At 35.6% G+C, this 17033-nt stretch overlaps 2 protein-coding genes across 3 annotated transcripts in view; one reads left to right on the top strand and one right to left on the bottom strand.

Moving 5' to 3' along the window:
• Positions 1 to 992: 992 nt before the first annotated feature.
• Positions 993 to 14648, bottom strand: LOC117344166 (serine/threonine-protein phosphatase 2A activator-like). Of its 2 annotated transcripts, XR_004536125.1 has the most exons (11): positions 14583 to 14648; positions 11929 to 12053; positions 10139 to 10225; positions 9686 to 9811; positions 8784 to 8901; positions 6858 to 6957; positions 5612 to 5736; positions 4662 to 4762; positions 1800 to 1907; positions 1096 to 1225; positions 993 to 1041 (listed from the first exon to the last, which is right to left on the bottom strand). XR_004536125.1 is itself a non-coding variant. In XM_033906824.1 (10 exons), exons 1-10 carry the CDS (start codon positions 14632 to 14634, stop codon positions 1148 to 1150), a joined length of 1020 nt encoding a protein of 339 aa, XP_033762715.1. In that variant the 5' UTR covers positions 14635 to 14648; the 3' UTR covers positions 1010 to 1147. The 2 variants fall into 2 exon arrangements, 1 of the variants encoding a protein (XP_033762715.1); XM_033906824.1 differs by having other exon boundaries at positions 1010 to 1225.
• Positions 14649 to 15999: 1351 nt separating this feature from the next.
• LOC117344156 (protein ABHD14B-like) overlaps positions 16000 to 17033 on the top strand; it is a 29909-nt gene continuing 28875 nt past the window's right edge. The window contains exon 1 of the mRNA XM_033906813.1: positions 16000 to 16068. The gene's annotated coding sequence lies outside the window, so the exon portion shown is untranslated. The remainder of the gene's footprint in view (positions 16069 to 17033) is intronic.

Here is a 17033-nt window from a genome sequence, read left to right as displayed (position 1 = left end):
TCAGTCCATCGCCAGTGTCAATATTTATCTACATTCGGCCTGTCACTACTCCAATCAGTCCATCGCCAGTGTCGATATTTATCTACATTCGGCCTGTCACTACCTCAATCAGTCCATCGCCATTGTTGATATTTATCTACATTCGGCCTGTCACTACTCCAATCAGTCCATCGCCAGTGTCGATATTTATCTACATTCGGCCTGTCACTACCTCAATCAGTCCATCGCCATTGTTGATATTTATCTACATTCGGCCTGTCACTACTCCAATCAGTCCATCGCCAGTGTCGATATTTATCTACATTCGGCCAGTCACTACCTCAATCAGTCCATCGCCATTGTTGATATTTATCTACATTCGGCCTGTCACTACTCCAATCAGTCCATCGCCAGTGTCGATATTTATCTACATTCGGCCAGTCACCACTGCAATCAGTCCATCATCAGTGTTTATATTATAAACTGGTTGATTTGAAAATGAATGTCTGCCGTGATCAGGACACGTGTTTAAACAACAACCATTCATGATGGCTTCCCTTTAACGACTAATTCAGACCTTCTATGAAGTATGATGATTTAGTGACTACCAAGTCATCCTGATGTAACATTGTTTACCTAATGAGACTATACACAAAATGAATCTCGGTAGGAATATGTTATCGCACCCTTTTGATAATAAAATAACAAGAAATACATGTACCATGTCCCTGTGGTTTACAGATTAGGAATAATTAGTTTAACCATTCTGGACACAAAATCGATATTTTGCTGTTTCAGAAGTATGAAAAGGTGATCGGTTTATCGAAGGATTGGTGTGGAGAAGTACCACTAAAATATTGACTCAAAGCACCAGTATTGTATGTAAAGGTACATCTAGATCTTAACCCCACTCCCAACCCCTTCTTCCCTACTCCGTCCAGAACGGTACGGCACCCCAATTTCAACCTCCCCTTCTACAGCACTAATCAACTCAACGTTAACCCCCCCCCCCCCCCCCCCCCCCCATCCCTCTATACCCCTTCTTCCTCATTCCGTCCAGACTTCTACAGCACTAATCATAATCAGCGTTAACACCCCCCAATCGTCCCTCTATACCTAATCATCTCTAACCCGACCTTGTATACTTCTATACAACTGTTGTCTCTGTTCATGTCACATTAGCGGGAACAAGTGGCAGCAGACTCCCAAACAGAAAGTGTTGGACGACAGGGAACTTGGCCAGGACCTGTCAATATAATTAAATTCATCAATTAAATTCATCAAAGAAAATAGCAACATCAACTAAATAGGTTTTTTTAATGATCAGAGATTCATTTAATAGAAACAGCAAATCAATGGGTTTTTCTACTTGAAATGAAATCTTACGTTGTAATGTATCTACATATTTCTACTTAAAGTAGTGACATTACCTATATTCTATCTTCATACCTTATATTCCTGTCTAAATCTTTCTCTCCAGCTGGTAAACTAATTTTTTGACTGCTAATTCTGCACTGTACATCAGCCTTGTACAATTTAATCCTGGTGTATAATACTAATTTTGAGAATTATGTACTCACCTCAGATTTGTATTATATAATCCTGGTGTATTATACAAATTTTGAGAATTATGTACTCACCTCAGATTTGTATTATATAATCCTGGTGTATTATACAAATTTTGAGAATTATGTACTCACCTCAGCCTTGTACAATTTAATCCTGGTGTATTATACTAATTTTGAGAATTATGTACTTACCTCAGCTTTGTATTATATAATCCTGGTGTATTATACTAATTTTGAGAATTATGTACTTACCTCAGCTTTGTACATCTTTATCAGACCAGAGTTGACTTTTTGCCACTCTTTCACTCCACTTATATTCCACAACTGGTTGGAATGTTCAGCAAATGGTCCTGTCTTCACCTGGAACAGAGACCAATTATTATATATATACTGTATATATACCATAGATATACTCTCAACATTACAATATATAGAAGCTATAAATGCAATATTTGTGAAACATGTTTATCACTTTGGATTTGATGAAAGAGTACTAAATGTATGTATGTTTATGGAACATCATCACTATCTGTTCTGATGGAAGAGGGTCAAATGTCAGAATTTAGAAGAAAAAAAATGTCTGTTTTTTTTCTATTTGAATGCAGAACATTAGTATCTTATCACTACTAAAGAGTCGCTCAAAACACCAGTATCTTATAACTACTTCAAATTGTACAATAACACCAGTATCCTATAGCTATCACTACTAAAAAGTGTACAAAAAACACCAGTATCTTATAACTAATCAAAAGTGTACAAAAAACACCAGTATCTTATAACTAATCAAAAGTGTACAAAAAACACCAGTATCTTATAACTAATCAAAAGTGTACAAAAAACACCAGTATCTTATCACTACTAAAAAGTGTACAAAAAACACCAGTATCTCATCACTACTACAAGATGTCCAATGGACCTGTATCATTCACCTACAGCAACTTTGAAGTTGACCTAGGTCATTTCTGCAGAAACTATGCTGATTACCACTTTATTCAAATATCAGAATATGCTAGGTTTATTGATGTCAATAAATTTTTCAGTCTTTCATTCCAGCATGCTATTGGCCTAATATAAGGTTTCTTGTCTATGGAAAAATCATTGTTTAAATGTTTAAGCCTATTTGATCCCTGTGACCTTGAATGTAGGTCAAGGTGTTTCATTTGAATAAACTTGCAATAGATAACCCTTCACCTCAACATGTTACAAGTCCAATAACAAGTTCCTTGGGCTCTTGGTTATTGAGAAGAAGTCATTTGAAGATATTAGCCTATTTGAACTCCTTGACCTCAATTGTAGGTCAAGGTCTTTCCTTTGAGCAGACATGGTGGCCCTTTTTCCATGCATGCTACAGGCCCAATCTCAAGACCCTGGCCTCTTGGTTATTGAGAAAAAATATCAACCCCTGGGCTCTAGGTGACTTTCCAATGTAGCATCCACTAGAGTGTATACGAGTTACCTCCCCTCACACAAACCAGGAAGTAAGTGTAATAATTTACACAGAAATAGTTTGCAATACTTAGGGGGAAAAAAAGGTCAATGTGTAAGATTTTCACTGCTTTTCTATAATTTATTGATCTAAAACAGATGTCTTGAAACATATAAAAGTGTGAATCATATCACTAAATCACAAACAAATACTTCGCGAAAGGAGATAAAATTGTCTAGAGTGTTGTTAGTTTTCTTGGGAAGAAACATTGCGGCCCCATCCTAAACTAATCGGGATTTAAAACACCAGTATCCTATCACTACCATAAAGTGTACAAAAACACCAGTATCCTATCACTACCATAAAGTGTACAAAAAACACCAGTATCCTATCACTACCATAAAGTGTACAAAAACACCAGTATCCTATCACTACCGTAAAGTCTACAAAAAACACCAGTATCCTATATCACTACCATAAAGTGTACAAAAAACACCAGTATCCTATCACTACCATAAAGTGTACAAAAACACCAGTATCCTATCACTACCATAAAGTGTACAAAAAACACCAGTATCCTATCACTACCATAAAGTGTACAAAAACACCAGTATCCTATAACTACCATAAAGTCTACAAAAACACCAGTATTCTATCACTACCATAAAGTGTACAAAAACACCAGTATCCTATCACTACCATAAAGTGTACAAAAACACCAGTATCCTATCACTACCATAAAGTGTACAAAAACACCAGTATCCTATCACTACCATAAAGTGTACAAAAACACCAGTATCCTATCACTACCATAAAGTGTACAAAAACACCAGTATCCTATCACTACCATAAAGTGTACAAAAAACACCAGTATCCTATCACTACCATAAAGTGTACAAAAACACCAGTATCCTATATCACTACCATAAAGTGTACAAAAACACCAGTATCCTATAACTACCATAAAGTCTACAAAAATACCAGTATTCTATCACTACCATAAAGTGTACAAAAACACCAGTATCCTATCACTACCATAAAGTGTACAAAAACACCAGTATCCTATCACTACCATAAAGTGTACAAAAAACACCAGTATCCTATCACTACCATAAAGTGTACAAAAACACCAGTATCCTATCACTACCATAAAGTGTACAAAAAACAGCAGTATCCTATCACTACCATAAAGTGTACAAAAACACCAGTATCCTATATCACTACCATAAAGTGTACAAAAACACCAGTATCCTATCACTACCATAAAGTGTACAAAAAACACCAGTATCCTATCACTACCATAAAGTGTACAAAAACACCAGTATCCTATATCACTACCATAAAGTGTACAAAAACACCAGTATCCTATCACTACCATAAAGTGTACAAAAAACACCAGTATCCTATCACTACCATAAAGTGTACAAAAACACCAGTATCCTATCACTACCATAAAGTGTACAAAAAACACCAGTATCCTATCACTACCATAAAGTGTACAAAAAACACCAGTATCCTATCACTACCGTAAAGTGTACAAAAACACCAGTATCCTATATCACTACTAGAAAGGGCATGAAAAAGTTGGCAAGACATTATATTATAAAGGGGAAGTCAAGTGTATAATTATAAACACAAAATAACAAGAAATGTAATTTATATTAATGGCAACCCGTTAATATACTTACAGAATCAATGTATTTTATACATCCCAAAAACATGTAATCTTTGTCGAAATTCTGATAAATGTCTGGGTTGACAAAGGACTTTGGCAAAATTCTTTTGTGACCTGAAAAATGAAGAAATTAAAATGCGAAACTTTTTTATTTCTGTGATTTAAATACAAAACATATGATATGAATACTTAACATTTGATACACAGGAACTGTCAAAAACACAAAGAACTTCCCCAGATAAATTATTGTAAAGCTTACCCAGTAGCTGTGAACTTCCCAAGATAAATTGTTGTCAATCTTAATGAGTAGCTGTGAACTTCCCCAGATAAATTTTTGTCAAGCTTACCGAGCAGCTGTGAACTTCCCCAGATAAATTTTTGTCAAGCTTACCGAGTAGCTGTGAACTTCCCCAGATAAATGGTTGTCAATCTTACCGAGTAGCTGTGAACTTCCCCAGATAAATTGTTGTCAAGCTTACAGAGTACCTGTGAACTTCCCCAGATAAGTTGTTGTCAATCCTACCGAGTAGCTGTGAACTTCCCCAGATAAATTGTTGTCAAGCTTACAGAGTAGCTGTGAACTTCCCCAGATAAATTGTTGTCAATCTTACAGAGTACCTGTGAACTTCCCCAGATAAGTTGTTGTCAATCTTACCGAGTAGCTGTGAACTTCCCCAGATAAGTTGTTGTCAATCTTACCGAGTAGCTGTGAACTTCCCCAGATAAGTTGTTGTCAATCTTACCGAGTAGCTGTGAACTTCCCCAGATAAATTGTTGTCAATCTTACCGAGTAGTTGTGAACTTACCCAGATAAGTTGTTGTCAATCTTACCGAGTAGCTGTGAACTTCCCGAGATAAGTTGTTGTCAATCTTACCGAGTAGCTGTGAACTTCCCCAGATAAGTTGTTGTCAATCTTACCGAGTAGCTGTGAACTTCCCCAGATAAATTGTTGTCAATCTTACCGAGTAGCTGTGAACTTCCCCAGATAAATGGTATGAATTGATGATCATCCAGACTCCACACTCCTTGACTGCCAGCTGGCTCCATACGGTATATCTGTTGTAACTTCCTGACCAGAACTAAATACCTGTAACAAAGACGATGTACTTCACTGATACAAATGTACCTTGTCATTATAGATAATAAAATCTAATCACTGGTAATTTGTCATTGTACGAATAATTACATGTAATCACTTGTACCTTGTTATTGTACCGATAATTACATGTAATCACTGATACCTTGTCATTGTACCAATAATTACATGTAATCACTGTTACCTTGTCATTGTACCGATAATTACATGTAATCACTTGTACCTTGTTATTGTACCGATAATTACATGTAATCACTGATACCTTGTCATTGTACTGATAATTACATGTAATCACCAATACCTTGTCATTGTACCGATAATTACATGTAATCACGGATACCTTGTCATTGTACTGATAATTACATGTAATCACCAATACCTTGTCATTGTACCGATAACTACATGTAATCTGCCTGGTACCTTGTCATTGTACCAATAATTACATGTAATCACCGATACCTTGTCATTGTACCGATACCTTGTCATTGTACCGATAATTACATGTAATCACCGATACCTTGTCATTGTACCGATAATTACATGTAATCACCGATACCTTGTCATTGTACCGATAATTACATGTAATCACCGATACCTTGTCATTGTACCGATAATTACATGTAATCACCGATACCTTGTCATTGTACCGATAATTACATGTAATCACGGATACCTTGTCATTGTACTGATAATTACATGTAATCACCGATACCTTGTCATTGTACCGATACCTTGTCACCACCGATACCTTGTCATTGTACCGATAATTACCTGTAATCACCGATAACTTGTCATTGTATGATAATTACATGTAATCACGGATACCTTGTCATTGTACTGATAATTACATGTAATCACCAATACCTTGTCATTGTACCGATAACTACATGTAATCTGCCTGGTACCTTGTCATTGTACCGATAATTACATGTAATCACCGATACCTTGTTATTGTACCGATAATTACATGTAATCTGCCTGGTACCATCAGATTAGACATACAACCTGTAGACTGCTACCTCATCTTTAACAATGCATGTGTCCAAACATTCAAACCACCCGGCCACACAGTATTATATTATAATAACTAACATGTCTGATATGAGGCATACCTCTGAAACACCTGGAGGGCAACGGCTACAGCATCCTCTTCTTGTAAAGCTCCAATTTTGAAAAGACAGCAGAGGAAGGCCACAAAAGACAGCTCATGTCCTAGAAGAAAAATATCAACACCTCAAATGGGTAAAATACCATCAATACCAGATATATGAATATATTATTGCTGAAATAACTTACCTATCTTCAGTGGTTAGAAACACATTCACAAAATGACATTTTTGGACAGAAAAATTATTTTGCATTGCAGGCTTGGTTTTGGTTTGTTTTGTTTAACGTCCTATTAACAGCCGGGTAATTTAAGGACGTGCCAGGTTTTGGAGGTGGAGGAAAGCCAGAGTACCCGGAGAAAAACCACCAGCCGACGGTCAGTACCTGGCAACTGCCCCACGTAGGTTTCAAACTCGCAACCCAGAGGTGGAGGGCTAGTGATAAAGTGTCGGGACACCTTAACCACTCGGCCACCGCGACCCCCGCATTGCAAGCACTGACAAGATAAACAGAAATTTCATGTAATCTACCAGGGCAGTAAGGCCCCTTTAGTTAGCCTCTGCTTTCACTTTCACCAAAGATTACTTCTGGAGCACTGTCTATCTAATATTGTTTTTAAACTAACAAATCATATCATAGCAAATCTCGTTAATATTCAATAAAAGCCTCACAGAATCAGATTCTATCTGAGTGTTATTACCTGTTACATGTCCTATCTGAGTGTTATTACCTGTTACATGTCCTATCTGAGTGTTATTACCTGTTACATGTCCTATCTGAGTGTTATTACCTGTTACATGTCCTATCTGAGTGTTATTACCTGTTACAGATTATATCTGAGTGTTATTACCTGTTACAGATTATATCTGAGAGTTATTACCTGTTACATGTCCTATCTGAGTGTTATTACCTATCTGAGTGTTATTACCTGTTACATGTCCTATAGCTATCTGATTGTTATTACCTGTTACATGTCCTATCTGAGTGTTATTACCTGTTACATATCCTATCTGAGTGTTATTAGCTGTTACAGATTATATCTGAGTGTTATTACCTGTTACATGTCCTATCTGATTGTTATTACCTGTTACATGTCCTATCTGAGTGTTATTACCTGTTACATATTATATCTGAGTGTTATTACCTGTTACAGATTATATCTGATTGTTATTACCTGTTACATGTCCTATCTGAGTGTTATTACCTGTTACAGATTATATCTGAGTGTTATTACCTGTTACATGTCCTATCTGAGTGTTATTACCTATTACAGATTATATCTGAGTGTTATTACCTGTTACAGATTATATCTGAGTGTTATTACCTGTTACATGTCCTATCTGAGTGTTATTACCTGTTACATGTCCTATCTGAATGTTATTACCTGTTACAGATTATATCTGAGTGTTATTACCTGTTACAGATTATATCTGAGAGTTATTACCTGTTACAGATTATATCTGAGTGTTATTACCTGTTACATGTCCTATCTGAGTGTTATTACCTGTTACAGATTATATCTGAGTGTTATTACCTGTTACATGTCCTATCTGAGTGTTATTACCTGTTACATGTCCTATCTGAGTGTTATTACCTGTTACAGATTATATCTGAGTGTTATTACCTGTTACATGTCCTATCTGAGTGTTATTACCTGTTACAGATTATATCTGAGTGTTATTACCTGTTACAGATTATATCTGAGTGTTATTACCTGTTACATGTCCTATCTGAGTGTTATTACCTGTTACAGATTATATCTGAGTGTTATTACCTGTTACAGATTATATCTGAGAGTTATTACCTGTTACAGATTATATCTGAGTGTTATTACCTGCAACCTTCTTGATTGTTTTTACCTGCAACCTTGATTGTTTTTACCTGTAACCTGTCTGATTGTTTTTACCTGTAACCTGTCTGATTGTTATTACCTGTTCCGTAATCTATCCGAGTGTCATTGCCTATCCCCTCTTGTAGATATACAGCAATTTCAGGAACAGCTGCATGTAACTTTTCATCTAAAACACCCTTCAACAGTGTCTCACTTTTCTGACAATAGAAATATAAATCAATTAATTATTTAGTGCAACGTTAAAGGGACATCATCAGTGATGGGAGAGTTAGAGGGACATCATCAGTGATGGGAGAGTGAGAGAGACATCATCAGTGATGGGAGAGTTAGAGGGACATCATCAGTGATGGGAGAGTTAGAGGGACATCATCAGTGATGGGAGAGTTAGAGGGACATCATTAGTGATGGGAGAGTGAGAGAAACATCATCAGTGATGGGAGAGTTAGAGGGACATCATCAGTGATGGGAGAGTGAGAGACATCATAAGTGATGGGAGAGTGAGAGACATCATCAGTGATGGGAGAGTGAGAGGGACATCATCAGTGATGGGAGAATTAGAGACATCATCAGTGATGGGAGAGTTAGAGGGACATCATCAGTGATGGGAGAGTTAGAGGGACATCATCAGTGATGGGAGAGTTAGAGGGACATCATCAGTGATGGGAGAATTAGAGACATCATCAGTGATGGGAGAGTGAGAGAGACATCATCAGTGATGGGAGAGTTAGAGGGACATCATCAGTGATGGAAGAGTGAGAGGGACATCATCAGTGATGGGAGAGTGAGAGGGACATCATCAGTGATGGGAGAGTTAGAGGGACATCATCAGTGATGGGAGAGTTAGAGTGACATCATCAGTGATGGGAGAGTGAGAGACATCATCAGTGATATTATCATTGCTGTGATACCTCTTTTGTTTTTACTTTCTTCAAATTACTTACAATGTAGTAAGATACATGTTGTAGCCATACTCATACTTACATCCTTGAGACGGTCATAGAAATCTTTGAATGCCTTGTTACCAAACCGCTGTGGCTGATCTATGGGTGGGATCTCTTCAACCCATTGGCTCATTGTGTCTAGTAGACCTACCAATCGGGTGATGGTCTGAAACACACATGTAGATGTCCGTCTTATTTACACCAAACAGATTTACATTGTCAAGAGTTTTGACCTTTACCCTTAACTGATGACCATTTAAATCAAATAAGAACTTGATGCAGAGATAAATGTTGACAGATTTTTGTCTAGATGTCTCTGATACCAAACAAATATACAGATTGATAATAATACATACCAGTGATTTAGAATAGGTTAATTATTTAATAAGAAACAGGCATTGATTATCTCATATATATCACTGTCTCCAAAAAGGTGTGATAATCTAAATGGCTAATCATGTGTACTTTTATGAGAAGTAATAATAATAATCACCTCTGAAATAGGATAATTGTCTCTGATCTTCTTAGACTTAACAGCTTCACTTATAGCACAGATGAAACCAACCAGATCTCTGTAGGCCTGCAATTAAAAGGTCATTGTGGGTTTAAAAAGATATTTACACAAGTATCTTAATGTTAACACTGTTACACAAGTATCTTAATGTTAACACTGTTACACAAGTATCTTAATGTTAACATTGTTACACAAGTATCTTAATGTTAACACTGTTACACAAGTATATTAATGTTTACACTGTTACACAAGTATCTTAATGTTAACATTGTAAACAAGTATCTTAATGTTAACATTGTTACACAAGTATCTTAATGTTAACATTGTTACACAAGTATCTTAATGTTAACATTGTTACACAAGTATCTTAATGTTAACACTGTTACACAAGTATCTTAATGTTAACACTGTTACACAAGTATCTTAATGTTAACATTGTTACACAAGTATCTTAATGTTAACACTGTTACACAAGTATCTTAATGTTAACATTGTTACACAAGTATCTTAATGTTAACATTGTAAACAAGTATCTTAATGTTAACACTGTTACACAAGTATCTTAATGTTAACACTGTTACACAAGTATCTGAATGTTAACATTGTTACACTAGTATCTTAATGTTAACATTGTTACACAAGTATCTTAATGTTAACACTGTTACACAAGTATCTTAATGTTAACACTGTTACACAAGTATCTTAATGTTAACACTGTTACACAAGTATCTTAATGTTAACACTGTTACACAAGTATCTTAATGTTAACACTGTTACACAAGTATCTTAATGTTAACATTGTTACACAAGTATCTTAATGTTAACATTGTAAACAAGTATCTTAATGTTAACACTGTTACACAAGTATCTTAATGTTAACATTGTTACACAAGTATCTTAATGTTAACATTGTTACACAAGTATCTTAATGTTAACACTGTTACACAAGTATTTTAATGTTAACACTGTTACACAAGTATCTTAATGTTAACACTGTTACACAAGTATCTTAATGTTAACATTGTTACACAAGTATCTTAATGTTAACATTGTAAACAAGTATCTTAATGTTAACACTGTTACACAAGTATCTTAATGTTAACACTGTTACACAAGTATCTTAATGTTAACATTGTTACACAAGTATCTTAATGTTAACATTGTAAACAAGTATCTTAATGTTAACACTGTTACACAAGTATCTGAATGTTAACATTGTTACACTAGTATCTTAATGTTAACATTGTTACACAAGTATCTTAATGTTAACACTGTTACACAAGTATCTTAATGTTAACACTGTTACACAAGTATCTTAATGTTAACACTGTTACACAAGTATCTTAATGTTTACACTGTTACACAAGTATCTTAATGTTAACACTGTTACACAAGTATCTTAATGTTAACACTGTTACACAAGTATCTTAATGTTTACATTGTACACAAGTACCTTAATTGATCCTGATCTTGATTTATAACATAAAAAATTTCAAGATTTACAGTGATTTAAACAATTAATACATCATCAATAATATATTATTATTATATCACCAGAAAATTGAAATAAATGTCCATTAAAACAATATTTTGAAACATATCCACAACATTTTTTCCCCATTTTGGTTTTAAATGTTTTGGCATATATTTCCATTTCTGTTAATTCGGTTAATAATCTTTCATATATATAGATCGTTAAGAAATGATGATGATCGATCATGAAATTGACTGTGATTCCCAACACTAACATATACAGTATAAATATATACCTCTGATTTTTCCCATGCTGGCACATCTGTTGGTAAGCTGATTTTTTTGTTGGGGATCTCAAATGTGTGAGACTTAATGTCAAAATCATCAGTTTGGCTGTCTTCTGGTTTGGTAAGTACTTCCTCTGGATGGATAGAAAGATAGATACAATGTATAATTATGTAGACATACCTCCTTTTGATGGATAGAAAGATAGATTCAATGTATGATATGAAGACATACTTCCTCTTGGTGGATAGAAAGATAGATACAATGTATGATTATGTAGACATACATGTACTTCCTCTTGATGGATAGAAAGATAGATACAATGTATGTTTATGTAGGCATACTTCTTGATAACATAAGAGAATTTTAAGTGTTTTGATAGCTGTGATGTCATGATATAGGCAGTGATGGTCTCAAGTACTTATATTCTATCTACTTTAACTATTACAATTCAAACTGAAGTGCATCAAATGCCTACTATTCATAGTCACAGACATCATATAATTATAGTATATTACACAAAAACACATTTTGAACATATAGCATATTTGGAGAAGAGACGAAACGTTTGGAGAAGAGACGAAATGTATATGTGCATAGTCTACAGTAACTAAAGTCCTGAAAAAGCTCTCACACCTGTTTTCATTTTCCAACAGATATCATGACACTAGCTCAGTATCAGTTCATTTAAATTCCGATTCCTTCGTTTATTTGTTGAAATTAACACCCAATGATCTGTGGTATATAGCTATAGTCAGTGATGAAGCTAATGTGATCTTGACTGGTTACTAGAGTTTATTATGATAAGCACAATGACAGCCGGGACAAAATTCGTTTCTCAGAATCTGGCTTGAATTCTTCCTGGAAATCATCACTGTCGGGCCAAACAAGTTTTTTACATGTCATTTTTTAATTTAATACCACTTTGCTTAATTCCTTTTTATAGATCTCTTAGTCGTTTCCATTCCTCTGCACACTGTTACTTTGCACATTTCTAAAATCTACTCGCCTCAATTAAGTAAAATTAACTTCATATAGCTTTTTACATAATAGATCTGTTGAACTACAGAACTAATATTTATCATCTATCCATCAAATTATCAATTCAATTTTGAACATACAGGTTATGTTAGTTATATTCCACTGCATATTTCAATTCAGATTAACTACAACAGAAAAAAAAGAAGCATGCGAATGTATTCAAACACTTATTTAATTGCAATAACGTGTCAAATATGTACAATAAGTATATAACCTTTATACTGTCAAACTAATGCATGTGTAACTCCCCCTTATTTTTCTATTAACTAACTGTTGATAATGCCCTGCGATTATAATTTCTTCAGCTAGTGTATTACCGACCATCCAATTTGTTCTTGTAGCTGACATGATCATGATTAGGTATCCCATTTTTCATCAAAACCTTTAAACACTCTTTCAAATACTGTTCATGCAATAAAAATCTGTCAGAATATCTGTTTGTACATCAAACCGATCGAGCTAAAGAGAAGATCTCTCTTGCCCAGCGGTATATTGCGGCTAGTATTTACCAGGGTTATAGCATACTCCCCCTCCACTGAAAGAACTCGTCCTTGAGTTTCCAGGAGTAACAACGATGTTTGTGGAGCAAGGCTTGAGTATTTTTCCCGGGTCCCTACATGGGCTAGGTCCCTACATGGGCGCTAATGTAACAGAGCGCATGATTATTAAATTCAATTAATCATGCGCTCTGTTACATTGGCGCCCATATAGGGACTCGGGAATGTAATGATACTCATCGCTGCTTGCGAAAGCATCGCTGTTACCCCTGGAATCTCGAGGACAAGTTCTTTCCTGGAAGGGGAGTATGTAACCCTGGTAAATACTAGTCGCAATATACCGCTTGGCTAGAGAGATCTTCTCTTTAGGTCGATCAGTTGAGCGTAAGACTAGTAAGCCAGAGGTCCTGAGTTTGATCCCTAGCTGAGGCAGTGATTCAAATTAATTTAAGAATGTGCTCTGTTACAATACCATCAAATATTCGGTCACTCTTCTATAGGTACTCATATGGGCTCGGTTTCGGAATTCTGAGTAATATAACATATGGCATCATTTAACAACCACAACACACGATACATTAAGTATTCATATACATTCTGAACCCTTAAAAAAATCGGAGTACCGATGTCATTTGTTACTCAGAATCCCGAAACCGAGGTCCTGTGTACATGTAGGTACTCACTCTAGTCACCCCTGGAGCTAATTTTACAACAAAACAAAAACCAGAGACTTGTATATCAGATATGGTATATACGTCTCTGCAAAAACAAAACAAAAACAATAACAAAAAAAACCCATCATGATAGACCGATACTGCGATACAATGTACAAGGTCTCCGACTCATTTGAGGAATATACAAAAAAAGTCTCTCCACAAACGGCCATGGTTCACTGTAACAGATATATATATATTACGATTTACGATAAACTATGTTACTGACTAACTGATAACAGGTGATTATGTCATTCTCTAAAAATAATTGTAACCTACCTACACTACAGGTATTTACATCCAGAGGAATCCCAATTCTGAAATCAATACTAATTTTTGGTGTGAACTAGTGTGAAATATGTCACACATACATCCACATGTAGTTCAAGATAATGTACCAATAGATAAACTCACCTTCTACATTTTCAACCGGCGGTTTGGTCGATGGACCATCTGCGTCCGCCATTTTCAAATAAAACTTCAAAACGACCACGATTTTGAAAGATACTAATAGTATAAACGAACAACGGAAATGGAACGTATTTATTTATTTATTTATTCACATGTTAGAACATAATTATGTATTTATTCATTTACTTATTTATCTATTTTCATTTATTAAATCATTTTGTTAAACGACAGTTAGGCAAATATACAAGCCCGATACTCTTTTTGAATAAGTGATAGATAACTGAACCAATACCCAAATGAAAATGAAGAATGGTGTCCAGTTATATTACTACCTTAGAATAAAGACGGTCCTGGTGATTTTATATTGTTTTCAGACGAGACTTAACAAAGACGTCCAAGGCATGTATTGACATCCGTCAAGATATATGTTTGAAATATAGCATTTAAAAACTGACGAACCGGTTTGTCCGCATACTTTGGTTGGTTTTTGTTTAACGTCCTATTAACAGCCAGGGTCATTTAAGGACGTGCCAGGTTTCGGAGGTGGAGGAAAGCCGGAGTACCCGGAGAAAAACCACCGGCCTACAGTCAGTACCTGGCAACTGCCCCACGTAGGTTTCGAACTCTCAACCCAGAGGTGGAGGGCTAGTGTTAAAGTGTCGGTACACCTTACCACTCGGCCACCGCGACCCCCTTTGTCCGCATATGTGAAACGAAGGCATTTCCTGTTCGATATGCTCTGATATGATACTCTATCAGTCCTAGTGTATGAGTGGTTTGATTTTAGATATGTCAATTGATTATGATCGAGTAATTTTATGACTTTTAGTGTTTCATAGTGTTAAATAATTATGGCTGGGTATTGGTCACTTTACTTGTAGATTTTATAAGTGCGAATTGTAGTTTACTGTTGATCAATGCGTGACACTTTGATAAATATTGTATCATCATTATGTACGCACATATTCGGCAGAGTAAACAATTTACTGTACATAACGGATGCCTTCAGTATTAATACCAACATTAATTCGATCTCAAAGGACATGGTGACACCAACACCTAGTCAAATTCAATTAATTTCAACATTTTGAAAATCCGATTATATTACTTCGAGAACCAATAAAGGTCACAACAGTGAGGCTGACGTTCAATGAAAACATTTGAAAATATTTATATCACCTATCAATACCTGATATACAAGTCTCTGCCGTGAAACTAGTCATTGATGTTTCACAAACCACAGAGAAGGAAATGATGTTGAGCTGGTATGATGTAAAAAAGGAAATAGTAAAAAAAATATATATATAATAATTAGAAAATGTCGATCTGTATTCGCGGAGAACGTATCAAGTTTTCGTCAGGATCATTATTTTCTTCCCATCGATGCTCCAGTTTCCGGAAAAAATATTCGTCTGTTGGTTTTAATATTACATATGTTTGTTTTGGTGTGATGGTAATCCAGGAACTAAAAATCAAACGTCTTGTACAGGTAATTTTTATTCGTAATGCGATGGTCATCTATAGCTAGACATTACCCTTATATAACTTCGATTGCATGTGCAGTGCATGTTTTGAATGCATTGCGTAACAATTCAAATATATGTCATGATTACATGTAGCTAGGACAGAACAGTGCCTGCCACGTACGTTGTTACCGAATACCATAACCTTAAAACGTGTACATGCATACACAGGTATATATTTATATATGTTATCATTAATTCAATACCGCCTCGGTCACTCACTGTGTCCCGATAGAGCACGAAAAACAACCTGTGTGCAAGTAATGGGTATCGATAGGAGGAGAGGTAGGCATCGCTTCTACAGTAAGGACCTTAGCTTTTAATACTTCTACCCTCTCCTCCGCGATTTAATGGTGACGAGTGTACATGGAGAAATAATCACCGTGTTTCCTGGTGATAGACCAATTATGCCGATCGATCACCGGGGTTAAATCATCAAAGATCGCGGTGACCAAGCGTGCCGCGGTGAACCTCCGCGATCGAGACACTGAGGATCACAGAGGATCACAGAGGATCAGCAGGACTCGTCGGTGCTGACTCATGCGATAAAATTTACCTGTAATATGAATCGGTATGGAGTAATTACATGTATATAACTGACACCCATCAACGCTATGATCGATGTGACCAGAGACGTACGGTATAACCATTTGCCATTGGTTTTAATTGTTTCCATCTCTTATAAATGCCGTAGAATTAAACATCAGTTTTACTTAGCTTGAAAATATGATATATTTTTTTTATTTGTCACTATAGTCGTAGTCTAGAGGGGACATAGATAATGTGTAGTATATTTAGATATATAAAGAACTGTAAACATTCCGCTGTGTGTCGATGACAGGTAAAAGAAAGTAGATTTGATGGAAGTTATTTCTTGAGTAGTAGATCTAAGAATCACTGTGTGATGATCATTTATCATTTCAAACAACTT

The sequence above is a fragment of the Pecten maximus genome, chromosome 2 (genome assembly GCF_902652985.1).
Source record: "Pecten maximus chromosome 2, xPecMax1.1, whole genome shotgun sequence".
NCBI lineage: Eukaryota > Metazoa > Mollusca > Bivalvia > Pectinida > Pectinidae > Pecten > Pecten maximus.
The sequence above is the reverse complement of the archived record's forward strand: the minus strand, read 5'-3'. Positions and strand labels throughout refer to the sequence as shown.

Bases quoted from the DNA above. Each gene is read 5' to 3' on its own strand.
- LOC117344166 (XM_033906824.1), bottom strand. From the start codon at position 14,634: ATGGCGGACGCAGATGGTCCATCGACCAAACCGCCGGTTGAAAATGTA. The intron at 9,812-10,138 runs GTGATTATTATT...TGTGTGTTTCAG, and splicing joins ACAATTATCCTATTTCAGAG to ACCATCACCCGATTGGTAGG. The intron at 6,958-8,783 runs GTAATAACAATC...TTTTTCTTCTAG, and splicing joins TCGGATAGATTACGGAACAG to GACATGAGCTGTCTTTTGTG.